Source organism: Xiphophorus maculatus, chromosome 20 (genome assembly GCF_002775205.1).
Source record: "Xiphophorus maculatus strain JP 163 A chromosome 20, X_maculatus-5.0-male, whole genome shotgun sequence".
Classification (NCBI taxonomy): Eukaryota; Metazoa; Chordata; class Actinopteri; order Cyprinodontiformes; family Poeciliidae; genus Xiphophorus; species Xiphophorus maculatus.
Genome location: NC_036462.1, coordinates 26,778,197 through 26,795,073, shown reverse-complemented (window position 1 = coordinate 26,795,073; position 16,877 = coordinate 26,778,197). Strand labels below are relative to the sequence as shown.

Sequence of the window (16,877 nt, the reverse complement as noted above, 5' to 3'; positions counted from 1 at the left end):
GAAGTTAAGCACGGTGTTAGGCTTCGACTGGACTGGGTATGTTACTTTCTTTTCTTTCTTTCTTTGTTTTTGGTCATATTTTTGACATCTGTGAATGAGATTTTAATTCTTCTTCAACGGATTAGACCATCGTTAGCCAAAACGCTCATTCCCTCAACCCACAGTCCTGACAATCATGTTGGTGGCAGCATCGGCGTATAGGGAAGCTTTTTTTTTTTCCAGCAGTGACAGAAAAGTGGTAGGACTTGATGAGAAGATGGATGGAGCTATTCAACTGCTGAAAAGGCCCAGAGAAAGTTCAGATCTCGAATAAGCACAACGTTGAAAGATGTTAAAGTGGATTTGGATCTGATGGGAAGACTAGCAGCTCTGACGTAATTGCACTGCAAGTTGGTTATATGAACACCAATGCACGGCACACTTTGCAAAAATGCACGTATCCGGCTCCTTTCATTTTATGCTGTTCTGACACAAAATCCCAGTAAATGCCATTAAATGTGGTTGCAAAATGAACATTTCAAAAGGGTTTGTATTGTTTTGCAAGGTGTATCAGTCCGTCTGTGACTTTGTGCGTCACTGGAAAATGACAGTCTGACACACATTTGTTGTATTCCCATGAAGTTCGGCGAAACGTCTCCCATAGGCATGTTCTGTTTTCCTGCAGTGCCATCATGAGGCTGCCATTAGAGCTGTTTCCCCCAGGCATTTCATGCACTATCGATGGACTTCCATGACACTTAGCACTCATCAAGATGAGCCGCTACAACTTTGCTAAGCCTTTAACGTTTCATCAGGTCAAAATGCTACTTTTAGCTCGTAGCCCTCCTGCGGAGCCAGACCGAGGTGCTTGGGTGCTGTAGGATCTTGCTTATTTCCTTTGATAAAGATATCACAGAGGTTTATTTTCTGCTTTTCTTGTTCAGAATCAAAGGACTAAGTGGATCAGAGCTTAATCAAATAACCTATTTTCTCACTATTTAGGCAGGATCGTTTAGAAATTTTCCAAGGATTAAGATGGAAGGTGGATTTGTGGGGAAATTACACTGGATCTGCGTCTTGTGCAGGCTGGGAAGCAGCCTTCAAATCATGTCAAGACAGTTTAATTTAGAAAAAAAGCCAAACATCCCAGATTTGCCCCAGGGGAGGTTTAAAATGTGTGCAGCGCACGCAGCCCGCTTTTCTTTTCTTTTTTTTATACACCTTGAATTTAGCTGAAGAAATAAATACCCAGATTACATTTAATAAAAAGCTGCGGAATAAAACCTTGGGATGAGAAACGCTCTCAATGGGATGCGGCATGGAATATGAATGAAGACGGATGGTTTGTTTCATAAATATGAAGATGTACAGATGAAAAAGCATTTGCAGCTTTTCAAAAAGCTTTTCATGCACCCGTGCATAGCAATAAATATTAATCCTTGGCTTTTAATTATTTGTGTGAATCGTCCTTTTTCATGGCTGAATGATCACAGACCAAACAACTCAGTGAATTTTAAAAACATTGTTCGCACAAACCAGTGCAATTTGTTGGGCGTTTTCCTTAATCTAGACCAGATTTTACTAGTCGAGGTAAAAACTATACCCATAAGGCGCAAATGTAGAGATAGTTGGTCAAAAGCTCTTTAGCAAATGTCACCTAAATGAATACAAGCAGTAAACTAGACATAGACTCTGTGAGGGTCTACTATGAGCCGTACTTCTTTTCATTGTGACCAGACGGCTCAGTCTTTTTCGAGGTTTCCATGTACGCCGGCACACTGTGCGTGTTCTGTGAGCCGTGCACACGCTGCACTCCCTGGCTGTGGAGTTGGATTTCATAGTCGAGCATTTTAATTTCCTACATTTGTCATGACAAATTCCTTTGTTTCCTACAATCCAATTGGATGCTAGCGACCGAAGATTTCAGTCAAGCTTGGTAATTCTGGATTTTGGAGCATGAGGTTCTTCTTTAGCGCCTTCTCTGTCCATGTTGATGTAAAACTCACTTTGCCGTGGATAGTGACTTTAGGGGTGGACAGAATATTATCACAGTCTGACAAACTGGTGCTAGCTAGTTTAGTTGGTCCAGTAGCTTTGTTAGCTAGCTTGTGGTTGGCGGCATTGAACACAAGCCCGTTAGCATGCTAATTGTACTTTTTCCTTAATTTCAACATCCAGGCTTTTCTTTTCCACTCTGATTTTCACGGCATTTCCAAACAGACAACTTTTCAAAAAGTCTAACACCCTGTTTGTACATGACCATGCCAGGACAGTACGACAGAAATGTTTTGTTGCATTCTGGCCTCTCTTACCTGGCAACAGCATTTTAGCCGGACCTAAACTCAAAGGCTTGACAACGGGCTCCAGAAAGTGAAACTTTTTTAGAAACGCAATGGGAATCTTGTCCGTAACGTAGACTGAGAACTATTGGAAATGTTGACTCAATCAAGTCATCTTGCGCGTACGCCCTCAGGCGCAGAACAACAACAACGTTGGCGGACCTCCATGTTCTGTCTGGGCTGCTGCAGCTGTTCAGATTAACTGAGGTGTTAGAACAAATTGTGCTCGTTGTGGAACATTTATGCCATTTGCAAAGAGAGATACTACATGAGCCAGATCAAATTTAAACTCTGTATAAAAAAAAGCTTCACTGCATCCTACGGGCCAAGCATTTGAACTACATTGTTTCCAGTGTTATTTGGGTTTTAATCCTCGTTTTCAGTTCACTGTTGCTTAAATACAGAAGGCCTGAGCTTCCAAAAATGTTTTCCGTTGCATATTCAAAAACATTCTTAACGCCTAAACTTAACCTTAGACTAAGTATAATCACAAAAAACACTGAAATCTTGTCAAATTATTTACTTATTAGCCGATGTGAAGTTGTTAGCCAAAAATAGAACTTGTAAAGGATTTGTTATGCAGGAGCACCAGTGGGAAATAACATGATTCAGACTTGTGGTGTTAGGACCTACAGTAGTCGACCAAATGTGGATTAAAGATAAAATGCATAATATTCACATTTATGGACTCAATTCTTGTTTAGTTCTTTTTAATCTGATGAAGTTGTTTGTCGTGTTAAATTGCCAACCTGGGAAGAAGAATGAATAGTTTCAAGACATTATCAAAAGCCCAAAATTAATGTAAGAACCATGCCTTTGAAGAGTGCATGTAAACAAACAAACAAAAAAAAGTTTTTTGTGTTGTTAAAATGAAAAGAGTTTTAAAAATAAAACTACACACTGAGGCAGGATTTCAACAGCGAAATCTGTGAGGGGAAGTTGTATTTTGTCACACAGCCAACGTGACGGTCGCCAATGCTGCTTCCATTTGCATTTGGAAGACGGCATTATAAACTCAAAACGCGTAAGGAACCCGCCCTAATAATCAGGCTGTTCTTATGTGGCAAAATATAACGCATTAATCTGAGCGACAGCGGGATCATTAGCGGAAGGCCGAAGCAGCTGTTTGGGTACAGAAAAGAGGAAAAATAAGAAAATCTGTGCTGAGCTGTGCGAGGAAATGAGGCCCGGGTGAGAAACACTGGTGGAAGATCACAGAGGAAAAAAATCTCTTCACAACATGTGCAGAACTCGCCATGGGAGGTAGACATGTCATTATCCAGGCTCTCAGATACAGAGGGCTCTTTTGTGCCTCGACAATAGAAAAGTGCAACTGAACTTTGCCCCACCCCGAAAAAAACAAAAAGGAAAGAAGAAGCCTTGAGATGATTCAGAAAGCATACGTCATTCGTAAAACATATTTGGGCAATTGTCACTTCTGTAACATTTGCTGGTAATGTGGCTGAATACAGGAGATTGAGTTTGTAGATGAAAAACATGAAGAAGAAACACAAGGACAGATCAAGAAAAATTAGAACATTGTGCAACTCTTACATTTTTTGCCACTTATTTCAAGTAGTAAGACTCATATTCTATATAAATTAATTTTACATGATGTTAAATTTTGGATCCTAAACCCTTATAACCACTTTATGTTCACCTATAAAATTCCCAGTAACACACTGAAGATTGTGGTTGTGGGATGTGCTGTGGTGGCGCAGGGCTTAAGCACAACCCACATATGGAGGCCTTAGTCCTCGACGTGGCTGTCACAGGTTCGATTCCCGGCCTGGCGACCTTTGCCGCATGTCTTTCCTGTCAATTAACTATCAAATAAAGGCCACTAGAGCCAATAAAACCTCAAAAAAAGGAGCTTGCGGTCATGTTAACCCAACATTATGTGGAAAAAGTCAAACGCAGAAAACGTGTTCAAGCACTTTTTGGTCAAAATAATAAAAGAAAACCCATTAGCTGCCGGTGAGCGTCCTCAGCATCCACCTCAGCCGCTGCAGCTCTGTATGAAGACAAATGACTAAAGCTCGGCAAACAGAGTAACTCGCTCTGTGTTGAAGTAGGAGGCACCCAGGTGTTTTCTTTTCTCCTCCGGTGAGAAATGAGGGATTCGACGCCCCGAAGCGCGCCAGGCGCAGCTTAAAGTTGTTGACTGTCTATTGATTCTGGAGACCGGCGTCAACAAGGGGATATATTCCACTTTGATTGGAATTCTCTTCACTTATTCTACTCAAGCGAAGCGTGAGCGGCAACAAAGCACCCGGCCAATCATAACCGACAAGACAGTCGATGGGCCTCGGGGCGCCGGGCAGCGGACCTTTGCTTGTAGTTGATGCACCAGGCTGCGGCGTGCAGCGGAGAGGAGTTCATAGGAAAAACACTGATGAGCTGCTGGAGCACGCTGTGTGCTGCGCCTCATTGGGAATTTACATCGGCTTGCTGACAGACTGCTCGGAGGTAGCTGTCAACAAAAAAGAAGTCGAGGCCACAATAAATCACTGTTTGTTCAACAGTGCAGTGTACCCACAGTGCATTGCAAAAGCAGTGAGACGCAATTCACTTTTTCCACATTTTGTCGTGCATGGGATATGTCTTATCCCGTTTTGTTTTGGGGTGGTGGGGTTTTGTACTAAGCCAATGCAAACCAGCCCATGATTATTGATATTAACTCAAAAGGACACGTTCATTTTGTTTGCTTTTGAGTTCAGCGCGTTTGATTTAATACTTTTATAGCAGGGGCGTCCAACTCGTTTTCATTTTGGGACACATTAAGATCATATTCTCGGAAGTATTTGCAAGAAGCATTGCAATATTTCCGCTTAGGTACGATAATGAATGTGACTTTTTTATTATTCGCAAATAAGTGTGGAGGTAAAATATACCGCCACCTGCAGGTGGGAGTTGGCATCACTTAAAACCAATGTCTGACAGTTTTTCAGGAAAATCTTCAGTAAACTCTGTTATGCACAAGCATAAGAAAAACGACGCGATTTGTTGATTTTGCGTTAATTTTCACGATCGCAGTAAAACTGAAAGTATTGACTGATGTAATTTGCCAGTAGACGGATACAAATTGCTTTGATTTGATTAATATAACAATATTTAAGCACACAACTGTTATTGTGATGTTATCTTCATCTATTTATGCATACGTCTGCAGTGTTTAGGGGCCACATAAAAAGCTGTGGCGGGCCAGATTTGGCCCCCAGTTTGACACCTGTGCTTTATAGGACCACCTTTCCTCTAAACCCACCTGCTCAGAGTTGCTTATGAACCAAAACCACTGGAACATCGACCAACATATTTTATGTGTATTGATGATTTTGACGATGCCACTCGACAAAATGTAGCGTTTGTTCCTGGTTTCTCAATCGGTGACTGAATGTTGTGTTCGTGACGTTTTATCTTTGTGTTTTTATGATGTAAAGCACTTTGAAGTGCCTTGTTGCTCAAATATGCCACACAAACAAACTTGCTTGATCAACTGATTTTCTTCTACATGGCATGTGGTGCAGGAGTGTTCTCATTAATTTCTGTCTATCTTTCAAAAGTTTGGATCCAGAGTGAAACAAAAACAATATGTCTATGTTTTATCTTTTCTCCTGGAAGTGTTTTTTTTTTTTTTTAAGAGATAGGATTGTGTTGCATCACGTCTTCGGGAGCAGAAGTCGAGGAGAGAAGTTGTAGAATTAAAAGGGAAATGTTGTCCATTCATGTTTAATCGATATGACTTCTGGTGCTTAGCGATTTGTGGCTCCTTCATTATTTACACGGTGAAGTCCTGGATATTTTCAGCACCGCTGGTACGGCTCGAATGCAGACAGGTCGGTGCGGCGGGAAGACAGCTGGCATAAGTGCAAGTGCAGTTTGACGTTGCCTCGCTTAAAAATGCAATGCGTCTATGAAAAAGACATAAACATGGGTTTCGGCGTTTGTTGCTCGTGAGCTACTGTATTTATTTTTCAGTAGTAATGGTGCCTATAGGCCGGTCCCTATCCCTCTTACCTGCTTCTGTCCTCTTTTAGGCTGCAGAGTGGAGATTTAATCTGTTGTATGTGGACTCATGGACACAAGCGGTCAAAGACAGGAAAATGTTCGGCACCTATTCGGTCCCCTGCTTGGGACATTCATCAGGAAAATGCATTTTATAAATGTTCGTGTTTTTAATGAAGCTCCAGTGCTAATTTTTGTAAAGGATGGAATGAAAATACCCTTATCAAGTTTAAATTGAAATTGTAAATACAGGCTGGAATATATACATACACCACACTAATATTTGTTTAAAATATCCTTAGTGTGTTGCACCTCTGTGCTTTATTTTTTTTTATTTTGTTTTTTTGGTAGTGGGTACCATACCAATAGCCTGGCCATTGCCTTCATACACAATCATCTCTCTCCAGGTCTGCGTCTAGGTTTTCTACTATTAAGTTAGATTTCTCCGGTTGAATTGCAACCGAGCCAATCAGGGAACAGAAGTCCATGTTGACCACACTTGTTAATGTTTGAATTAACAGCACTTCTCTCTTTGCAGTGGAGGATGATTGATTACAGTGCAGGTCATTTCCGATCATCTTCATAGCGTCAAACTGGCGAAACTGGTGACATGACAACTCTTACCAGAACTGCTGGAATCCATTCAAATGTGTTGGTTTCCTCCCACTGACCCACAGCTATTAATCTTAATCCATGCATCTCTGCATAGTTTATCCATTTCAGAGCCACTATGGATTTGTGTTTGTGGTCGTTGTCTTGTTGGGACGACCAGTTATGTTAAAGGTTTCAGGTGTCTTGCTGTTAAGATGAAGCTGAAGAATTAGATTCACAAATTCAACCAGCCAGCATAGTAGACACCCAGGTATCTTTGAGCCTGTGTGTATAATTTTGATCCTGGACTTCGTAAGGGCGATGAGCATGGGTTGAGGCCAGGGTTCGGTTTTTGAGATTTCCACTGCTTATTGAGTCTCATCTCAGAAAATCTCTGCTTGGCAAACAGGTTGTTGTACATGGATGCAGCTCACTTACCTAACACTACTGCTGAACACATAAACGCACGTTCCTTCCAAATGTGGCAGCATTTAAAATCAAATAAATCATCTTTACACTGGTAGCAAATTTACTGCCAAGAAGCAATAATGACAAAGAAATAATCAACCAATCCTAAATCTCTGTACTTTTACGGTAAGTTTGCGTACACTGTAAAGTTATTTTTATTGCAAAGGGTGAGCTGGGTCAGCAGCTCTTGACAAATTTTTGCCCCAACTTCAACAAATTAGTTGGAGTCGAGCTCTGTTGATGACCCCTGACTTGCATCATGGTGGCTATGGTTGGCTATCAACAAATCTTTTCGGTCCCTGTGTAAAATATTTACCTTCACAGTAGAGTTCAGCCTGATTTTGATGCTTTGGAAGTTTTACTGATAGGAAAGAAGCCAGAGGCTGTCATTCCTGTGTTCAGCAGAACCGACTTTAAACAGCAGCAAACAATATTTCTTATTCAGTTGAAGAGCTCTTTTTCCTGTTAGCAGCCAGGAAAAATACCCAGAAAAAAAAGAGAATAAATTGGTCCTGCTTTGACCTGGCATTGAGAACCATACCTGAAGTGGTTACAATGATGAGCTTGTTTTGAAAGGTTAGTGTTGGACTCATTTCTCAGGGGGGATATGCAAAGAGCACATAACAGAAATCTTTATGAGAGTCTCACCTCAGACAGTTCAAACTTTTCAGGGCAATTATAAAGGCAAAGAAAGGAAACATCTGCTGGCTGTGTCCACTCGTTTATTCCGTGTGTTTGGCTTTCACGCGTCCTCCCTGCACTTCCACTCCCTCAGCAGACACAACACATTGTCTTCCCCGTTGCTTCCTTTCTTGTGTGTTTTCTCAGTTCCACAAAGGACTCGTCTGCAACTATGCTTCTGAGAAAGAAGCAGTCCTTAGTTCTTCTTCTTCTTCTTCCCCAGTGTCCTATCATTCAATTTGAACTCTTCAGTCTCTCTTTTTTTAAAGGTGTCGTCTTTTCTGTCTTCCCTCCCTCCCACAGGTTCGCCCCAGGCCAGCGGGACTGGGACGCTCCAGATCTACCTGATTGACGTCAACGACAACGCTCCCGTGCTGATACCCAAGGAGGCGCAAATCTGCGAGCGAGCCCGGCCCAACTCCAGAATCAACATCACGGCTTCGGACGCCGACGCTGAGCCCAACGTCGGGCCGTTTGTCTTCGAGCTGCCTTCGTTTCCTGCCAGCATCCGCCGGAACTGGACCATCTCCAGACTGAGCGGTAATTAAACGTCGCACACTGCGTTTAAGACTAGACCGTGGTGAAAATGGACCACAAAATATCTGCATTAATCTTCTGGATCGGGGGCGGTGGCGGCTGTAGGCAGTGAGAGGGAAGGTCCGAGTTTAACAAAACGTCTCGGAAAGCTCGCAGTGAGGAACACGGGTGCCATCCAGCCCTGACGTACGATCTATCGTTTGTGACAAATGAGATCCATTCGTCTCGCGGTCCCCCGAGCAGCCGATCTGTCACCTAATCCAACAGGATGGATGTATCACAGCGGCTGTCTTGAGGACAAATCTGGTCACATACCTGGATCCGACTCCCACAGAGGCTCTTGTCTGAGGCTGAGTGATAGATGCTGAAGGTTACACACTGTAGTTTTAGATGTTTCTGCCTTTTCTGCCTTCAGTCATACATGTCAGAGTGATTGCTCGTGTCGAAGCGGCTGATGCCGTGCACTCACACGTGTGATGCAAACAAAGGGTTGTTTATGTTTTAAAAGATGTCTTATTCCCTCTTCTCACCCACATTCCTTGTCCGACTCCGGCAGGCGACTACGCTCAGCTCAGACTGAAGATTCCTTACCTGGAGGCAGGCGTCTACGTGATCCCGGTCATAGTGTCTGACTCAGGGAACCCGCCTCTGTCCAACCGCTCCATGATCAGGATCAAAGTGTGTCCCTGTGACAACAATGGGGACTGCAGTGCCACGGGGGCCGTGGCGGCCGCTGGCCTCGGCACCGGAGCCATCATCGCTATCCTCATGTGCATCATCATACTGCTGAGTGAGTAGAATGAATGGCTGCTACTGACATGAGTTTGAGAAAAGGTACAATTTGATTGTTTTTTTTTTTTGTTCGTTTGTTCTTTTGCAAGGTATGGTACTGCTGTTCGTGGTGTGGATGAAGCGCAGAGAGAAAGAGCGGCAAGCGAAGCCCCTGCTGATCGACCCAGAGGACGACGTCAGAGACAACATCCTGAAGTATGATGAAGAGGGAGGTGGAGAGGAAGACCAGGTACGACAGATTACTACAGATATTTCTGTTCCTAAATCATCTTTTGGCAAAAAATGATTTTGGCCATTATCTTAGGCAGATGACAATATTAAAATCTTACTTTTTTCTGGCAAAAACAAGGTTTTGCAGCAAACACCTAAATAGCGCTTTAAAGCTAAGGAGTTTTTTGCGGCTTTTAGCCACATAGACTTAAAGAAAAGCCTGTTCATTACTCAACAGGAAGTTATTAAATGTCTCCAGGGAAAACTTGCTTAGTTCATTTATCTGGACGAAAGAAAAAACTAAGTTTAAATTCTTCCACTGAAATGAACTGCTTTCACCAACGCACTCGTTTCAACACATTCATGCACTGCGTTGACCTCCCGCAGATAAAGCACAGATTGAGCTCATATTAACAATGTCTCACTTTTATTGCGTTTCCTAGAAAGCTGTTGGAAAAGGTCAACACGCATGACTTGTGCTTTTTTCCGCCTCGGTCGACTGTTGGAAACAACACGAAGAGCCGACAAAAACTGCATATGATAAATCTGACGTAGTGCAATGAGCTATTTGGAACCGTTTTTGCGAGATTTATAACCTTAATGACTATCACAAAGCAGCTTTTCACACATTTCACAAAAGCATCTCTGCTCTCGTCTCTTGGAACGATACGAAACCTTCAAACTTTTTACAAAAGCTTCTACATCTGCGCGGGGATAATTATAGCGCCGTTCTGTCTGTTTAAGGGTTTTGATCATGATCCGTATTGGCAGTATTCCTGGTACCTCAGCATGAACCAGCAGCCATTTGGGTTCTGAAAAGAAAAGGCACTGACAAGCTTAAGATTCCTGCTGATTTCTTCAGGCAGAATAAACACCATGCGTTTTCTTTTTTGGGTTTTGTTTTTGGTTTTTCTTCACACAAACCTCATCTTATTAATTCTGATTTGTTGTGCAGGTTAAAAAAGTTTTATGTAAATAAAAAATCCAGTATCGTTATTTTCAAGCTCAGCACAGAGGAAATAAAATGAAAGTGAAAGAAAACAACATAAAGTCGAAACATAGATAAAATCTGCTTCTTTTCTTTCTGTAAAGCGTTGTTTGTTTTAGGTACGGTGCGAAATACAAAGTTTAAACAAATATCTAAAAAGTGTGACATACTTTTGTTGATTGACAACCACGTCTTTCTAGCCATTTTTATGCTACGCTAAATATGTTGAAGTTTAGGGATGTGAAGCTGCATATTCCTGGCTATTTTCTATGTAATTAAAGTCCCTGAACCCCAGCGAGCCGAGTTCAGAGCAGACAGTTAAGTAAATAAATGTTATTTTGATTCTCACTTATTTCCAACTCCTACACACACCGATATGTGGAGAGAGAAAAACGCGAGCAACAGATGGTTGTGGTCCTCTCAGGCCTCTTTGCACTGACATGCCTGGATGAAGATTTAATGGGCATATTTATGAATCATATATAGGATAACAGTAAAGAGATAAACAGCCTGTTCTGTTTCTATTAAGTTAATTAGTGGGGGGAAGAAAGATTTAAAAGAGCTAACAACAGGAGGACAAGAAAACTAAAGGATTGGAAGGATTCCAACCGGAGGAGTGTATCTTAATGTAAACTCTACAGCGGTTGATTTTAGGCCGTATCAAGATCATGAATATTCTGATTGATTAAAAAAAAATAGAAGTCATAAACAAATTTTTTAAAATATTAATAAAAAGCTGTGTCTGCATTCAATAAGTACTTTTTAAAGTTAAATCATTACATGCATCTTTTCACATTCATCACAATCTCCAGGAATTCGCGATTGTTTTTGTGACTTTCTTTTATAGTCAAAATCACAGATTTTGTGTTCAAACTATCAAGATATTTACAAAAAAATGCTAGCGAAATTTTCGCTTACATATGAGGACTTTCGTTACCATGGCGATCACGGACGACAGCTCATAAGGCTGAGGCAGCAGTGTTGGAGTTGGCAGTCACTTAAACTAAATGTTTTTGATCATTTCTGTGGAACATTTGCCATAAACTGACAACAAAATTAGCGCAACGAAATGTGTGGATCTGCTGATTTTGCATGAAGTTTCACAATCTCAGAATCACAAAACACCAGAGGGACTGATTTAATTGACTGATAAAATAATATTTAAACACTGTTATTTTGAAGATTCAGTTTATGTGTCACCTCCTGTGCCCCCTTGAGTCTAGAGGGCCAAATAAAAAGCTATGGACGGCCAGATTTGAGTTTGACACTCAATACGTACTAGTCTCTCTCTCTCTCAAAGAATTCTTTGATTGTTGTATTTTTGTGATGTTTCCGATCCTCCTCACCGATTTTAATCTCAATTTCTCTCTCTCTGGTCGTTTCATCCAGGACTACGACCTGAGCCAGCTGCAGCAGCCGGAGTCTCTGGACCACATCATCAGCAAGCCAACGGGGGTGCGCCGGGTCGATGAGAGGCCCGTGATTGCTGAGTCGCAGTACCCTGTCAGACCCAGCGTGCCCCACCCGGGGGACATAGGAGACTTCATAAACGACGTAGGTTTTTAGGTCAACACCTTCTTCCAGCGTCTTCTTGGATCCATGACTTAAAAATGTATTGGGCATCCATGTTTTTATGGTGGGCACCTGTTTTTATACTTAAAAATAATTATGCCGTCATAACGGTCTATGGCTAATATAAAGCGATTTTCCTTCTGTTGCGAGAATTAACTTTCTGCCAGCAGCGCTCCTGGTAGAGGCATTTGTTTTGCATCTCAATCAGCTTTCGGGAATTATGATGGATCATTAGAAGCCTTCCCAGTGGGTGAGCCGGAGAAGAGGAGTTTACCGCATTCTTTAAAGTCAACTGCACCCCTGAATCTGCTTTCTCAGCTGGAAAACCAGCTCCTGAAAACACTCATTTTTGTATTTCACAGGGAAAACTCTCGTAGGAGGAAAGGTTCTTTGGTCTGTTTTTAAGGGCTGGACAGGTACGGAAAAAGACAAAAATCCAACAAGAAAAGAAAAGATTTGTATCTTCAGATTTCTCCTTTCTTCCTTCCTTCCTTCTTGGTTTTAGCAGGTTGAATGTTTTGAAGAAAATCTTCCACACATCCAAAGTGAGGTCTCGTATTTAAACTTTAAAACTGGGCTTAAAAGGACTGAGTAGTTTGGAAATTCGAGTTAGAAAAAGTAAGTAAGTTGGACATGAAGAATATATGGCTACCCTTGGGGTTGAATATCCTTAATGCATTTGAAGGATAAGCACTTGTTTTTTTAAAAAAACCTCCAAAGTGGCATTAAAGAGCATTTTTGCCATCTCCATGTGTTTTTTGAAAGCGCCTATGCAGCCAGGAGGGTACTTGTACTACATCAAGCTGGCAGAGTGGGTCCAGGGAATGAGGTAGTAAAGACAAAAAGTTTGTGCCACCAGCCAGCAGTAGGATTTAAAAGCATGAACAAGACCCAGAAATAATTTCCTGCCAAAGAGTCAGAAGGTGGGGAATAAATATCTACCTTAAAATTTGAGCAGCCAGCAATCAGGATTACCACACTGTTTTTTTTCTCGATAATCTTTTTCTACGTAGAGCAAGACGCTTCTGATGTTTTAAAGTAGTCCTAGGTGCGTGGGATTTCTCTGTCTCCATTTTTACTTATGAGTTGCTCCTTGTTTGGTGGAGTATTGATGGAAATGCTTTGGAAATGACGTTATGGCTTTTGAAACATTGGCATAAATGCGTCTACATGGGTTAACAGCATACATCCAGCTACAACATCAGATGTTCTTGTTGTTCTCTTGGAATGGTAGTTGTAGATCATAAAATTAAGTCTTCCTCAGCCGTCAGTGCTGGGGACTCCAGTTTTTGGGGAAACTGGAGTCTGGGATTTTCCAGAAGATCTTTGGATTCGGCACGTTTGAATGACAACCTTTTACGAACTGTGCGCTGAAAAATATTAACAAAAGCAATCCGTCATCTTTCTACTACTACTTCCTGTCGTCTTTTTTGTCGTTTCTGCCAGTAGTAACGTCCGGCTGTGGGCACATGGCTTGTGTTTCCATTGTAGTTTTGCAAAACACATCTATTCTGATACGGACAGTAAGCAGCCCCATCATCGCTAAGACGTTTTTCAACTTTTTATGGAAAAAATGAGGGTTTTTTTTTTAAACTGCTGTTTCCATTAAGCTAATTTATTTTTATCATTTCAATTTGTGCAATTATATGGCTAATGGAAACGCAACCAGAAAGACCACCACACTTTTCTACACACAGCCCCCTCCGTGAACAACAGCGTTACGACTCCCATCCAGGAGTTTTAGCCATTTGCCATTCTTGTCTGGCAAATGGAGCTAAAAAAAGTTACTTATTGAAGAACCATACAAATGTACATAACTCTCTCTAATGTTTTTGTTCCTCAAAAAGCAGTCATGTCTCATGTGGATACAAAAAAGGGATAGCGGAAGTGGACTAGAATATTCCCAAAGAATAGACTTTAAAATACTGTTATTAGTTTCTAAATCACTGAACGGCTCAGCACCACAATACATTAAAGATCTGCTGCTGTTGTATCAACCTTCCAGACCTCTCTCAGGTTCTGGTTCTGGTTCTGCTCTGCATCCCCAGAACCAAACGAGGAGAAGCAGCTTTCAGCATCTACGCACCACAAATTTGGAACAAACTTCCTGAAAACTGTAAAACAGCTGAAATACTGACTTCCTTTAAAAACCCAGCTGTTTAGAGTTGTATTCGAAACGTAATCAATTTAATGATGGTACTTGACTTAATGTAATGTTTTGATTGTTGATTCTATGTTGCATTACTTTGTGTTTCTGTGTTTGTTATGATGTAAAGCACTTGGAAATGCCTTGCTGCTGAAATGTGCTATACAAATAAAATTTGATTGATTGATGATTGATTGACTAACTCAAGAGAAAAATCAACATTGCCGTACAAGTGCATTTCTGCATGAAAGACAGCAACAAACCTCTACCCAAATAGTTCCACCAGGGCCTGGTGTTGAGTTCGGTCAACCAAGGACTGGGTTTGCAAATTACTCTGTGGCTAGAAAACAAGTTCAAAACATCAGTTTCTTGTTTGTATCATGTAACATTGTTTACTGTGCTGTGCTTGATTAAATAATTGTGAATTGAATTGATGGAAACATCATAGTTGAAAAATTGCGCTTTGCTCCTCTAGAAAGACCAACTGTCAAGTTTTTTTGTCATTCCAGAAAGGCTCCTAATGATTTAGTTTTGTGTTCATAGCAAAACTAAGCACAAATTGCTTATGCGAGCTCTGGCCTCACTTAAGCAATTTCCTTCTTCTCTCTTTACGGCTTCAGGGTCTGAGGGCTGCAGACAACGACCCCACCGCCCCACCGTACGACTCCCTGCTGGTGTTCGACTATGAGGGTAGCGGTTCGACCGCCGGCTCCGTCAGCTCGCTCAACTCCACCAGCTCAGGAGACCAGGACTACGACTACCTCAACGACTGGGGTCCGCGCTTCAAGAAGCTGGCAGATCTCTACGGGGGAGGAGCGGACGACTGAGAGCGGGGCGCGGGCGGCGCAGGGGTGGCGGGGGGGCGGGCTGTGGCAGGGGTCTGGAGAGGCAGGAACGGTCGAGAGAGGATGTAAAGCACCCGACAACACGAAGAGACCACGGTAGAGACCTGAGAGGAACGGACCCTTTTCCACGGGCTGCAGTAGTCGGCCGAGCCCGCAGACGTGAACTCCGCTGCAATGCAACTGTATTCTGGCTTTATGGTTTTTAGTGCCGAGTTTGTAGTGTGACATTTTCAGTTTTTCTCCTTTTTCTTTTTTTTTGTTCCCGTTCTCTCGCCACGCTGGACCTGGATTCCTCCGGGGACGAATCAAGGCGGGCCGCGAGACACACGAGTAGTGAATTTTGTGTTTTGATTGATTGTTGAAAACAAAACTATCTCCGGCTTTAGTCTCACACTGAAGAGAATGTTTTTATTTGGGAGGGAAAGAGGGGGAAGGAGGCGCTCACCGACCCTCTCTTTAACTCTTTGTCAACTTGAATTTCCTTAGAACAGAAGCACTGTCATTTTATAAAGTGCCTTTTGTGGTGTGTTTTTGTATCAGACTCCTGCTATCTCAGGATTGGTTGCTGTTCGTGCAGTACAACGGGGGCGACGCGCCCTGTCGTTTCCCCCGTCATCCTCAGACCAGCCCTGCCCGTCTCGTTTTTTTTGCCCTCGCCCAATCGCAGACATGCAAACAGCCCCGGCAGCCTGTCCCAGGAGAGGGAGGACGCAACCCCATCGAGTTAAAGAGTTGTCGAGGGAGGGTTGGACCACCCTCTTCTCCAAGAACCTGCTCAGTCCACTAGCATCCTCCCTTAACCCCCAAAACCCTTGTCAACCCAGTGTCAACATTTTTTTTATACATGTTGGGGGTTTTATAATTTATTGGAGAATGCTTGCCTTTCTTCTGTGGACTCATGAGGTTTTAAGGAGCCTTTGTGTTGAGACGCTTGCCTGCCCCTTGTATGGTTTTGTGTTGCTAACTCCACGGTGTAAAGCTTAACGTAGGCATGATACGATTAGTCCGAAAAACGTTGATCGAGGGGAACTCAAATGACTCGGAACGAAGACGCCTGAAGAAGATTCTTTTGGTCGCCTTGAACATTCCTGTTTATCCTTTTTTTGTTTGTTTGTTTGTTTTTTGTTTAGGCCGACAAAGCTATTAAAAGGTGCATGATTTTTAATTTGTTTTTGTTTAGTTTTTTTTTTTTCTTCAGATGTTTTACTCAAAGCACTTGTTACTCTGTGGTGAGAATGTGAAAATAGTCAGCAGAAACTATATGAATATACTCTGTATAAAGACACTGAGAAAATAAAAAAAATACTGTAAAATACGTATTTTTCAAGTATCAATGACGTATAGCAGGGAAAATAAGTATTGATACTGGTCAGCGTTTTGTCAGGAGATAGACGCAGAACGGGCCTATCACACTAATTCATTCCAGACGTTGGTATTTATCCACGTAATCCAAAAGCATGCAAAGAAATCAAAACAAATTTCAGTTTTTACACAGAAACTCTGCTCTTTATCGATTCAAATATTTGTGTTAGCTGATTTAGTCCTAATTGATGAAAAGGTTGTTTTTTTTATCACCATGGTATCACAGAAGATCTTCACAACCTCCATGTGGTAAAAATACTAATTGGTTTGGTTTACAAACTTATTTCTGAACTTATAAATGTTCTTGTCAGCAATGTTGGGGGCGTTTACGTGAGAGGAACATCATTTTTCTTTTTAAACTA

At 41.9% G+C, this 16,877-nt stretch overlaps 1 protein-coding gene across 2 annotated transcripts in view; it reads left to right on the top strand.

The window, feature by feature from the left end:
- Positions 1 to 15,720, top strand: part of LOC102225617 (cadherin-4-like) — a 301,946-nt gene extending 286,226 nt beyond the window's left edge. For both annotated transcript variants that reach the window (XM_023325117.1, XM_005800636.3), the window contains exons 13-17: positions 8,367 to 8,603; positions 9,157 to 9,390; positions 9,482 to 9,621; positions 11,980 to 12,144; positions 14,929 to 15,720. In XM_023325117.1, the coding sequence (XP_023180885.1) occupies positions 8,367 to 8,603; positions 9,157 to 9,390; positions 9,482 to 9,621; positions 11,980 to 12,144; positions 14,929 to 15,135 (983 nt within the window). In that variant the 3' untranslated portion in view covers positions 15,136 to 15,720. The remainder of the gene's footprint in view (positions 1 to 8,366; positions 8,604 to 9,156; positions 9,391 to 9,481; positions 9,622 to 11,979; positions 12,145 to 14,928) is intronic.
- Positions 15,721 to 16,877: the final 1,157 nt, after the last annotated feature.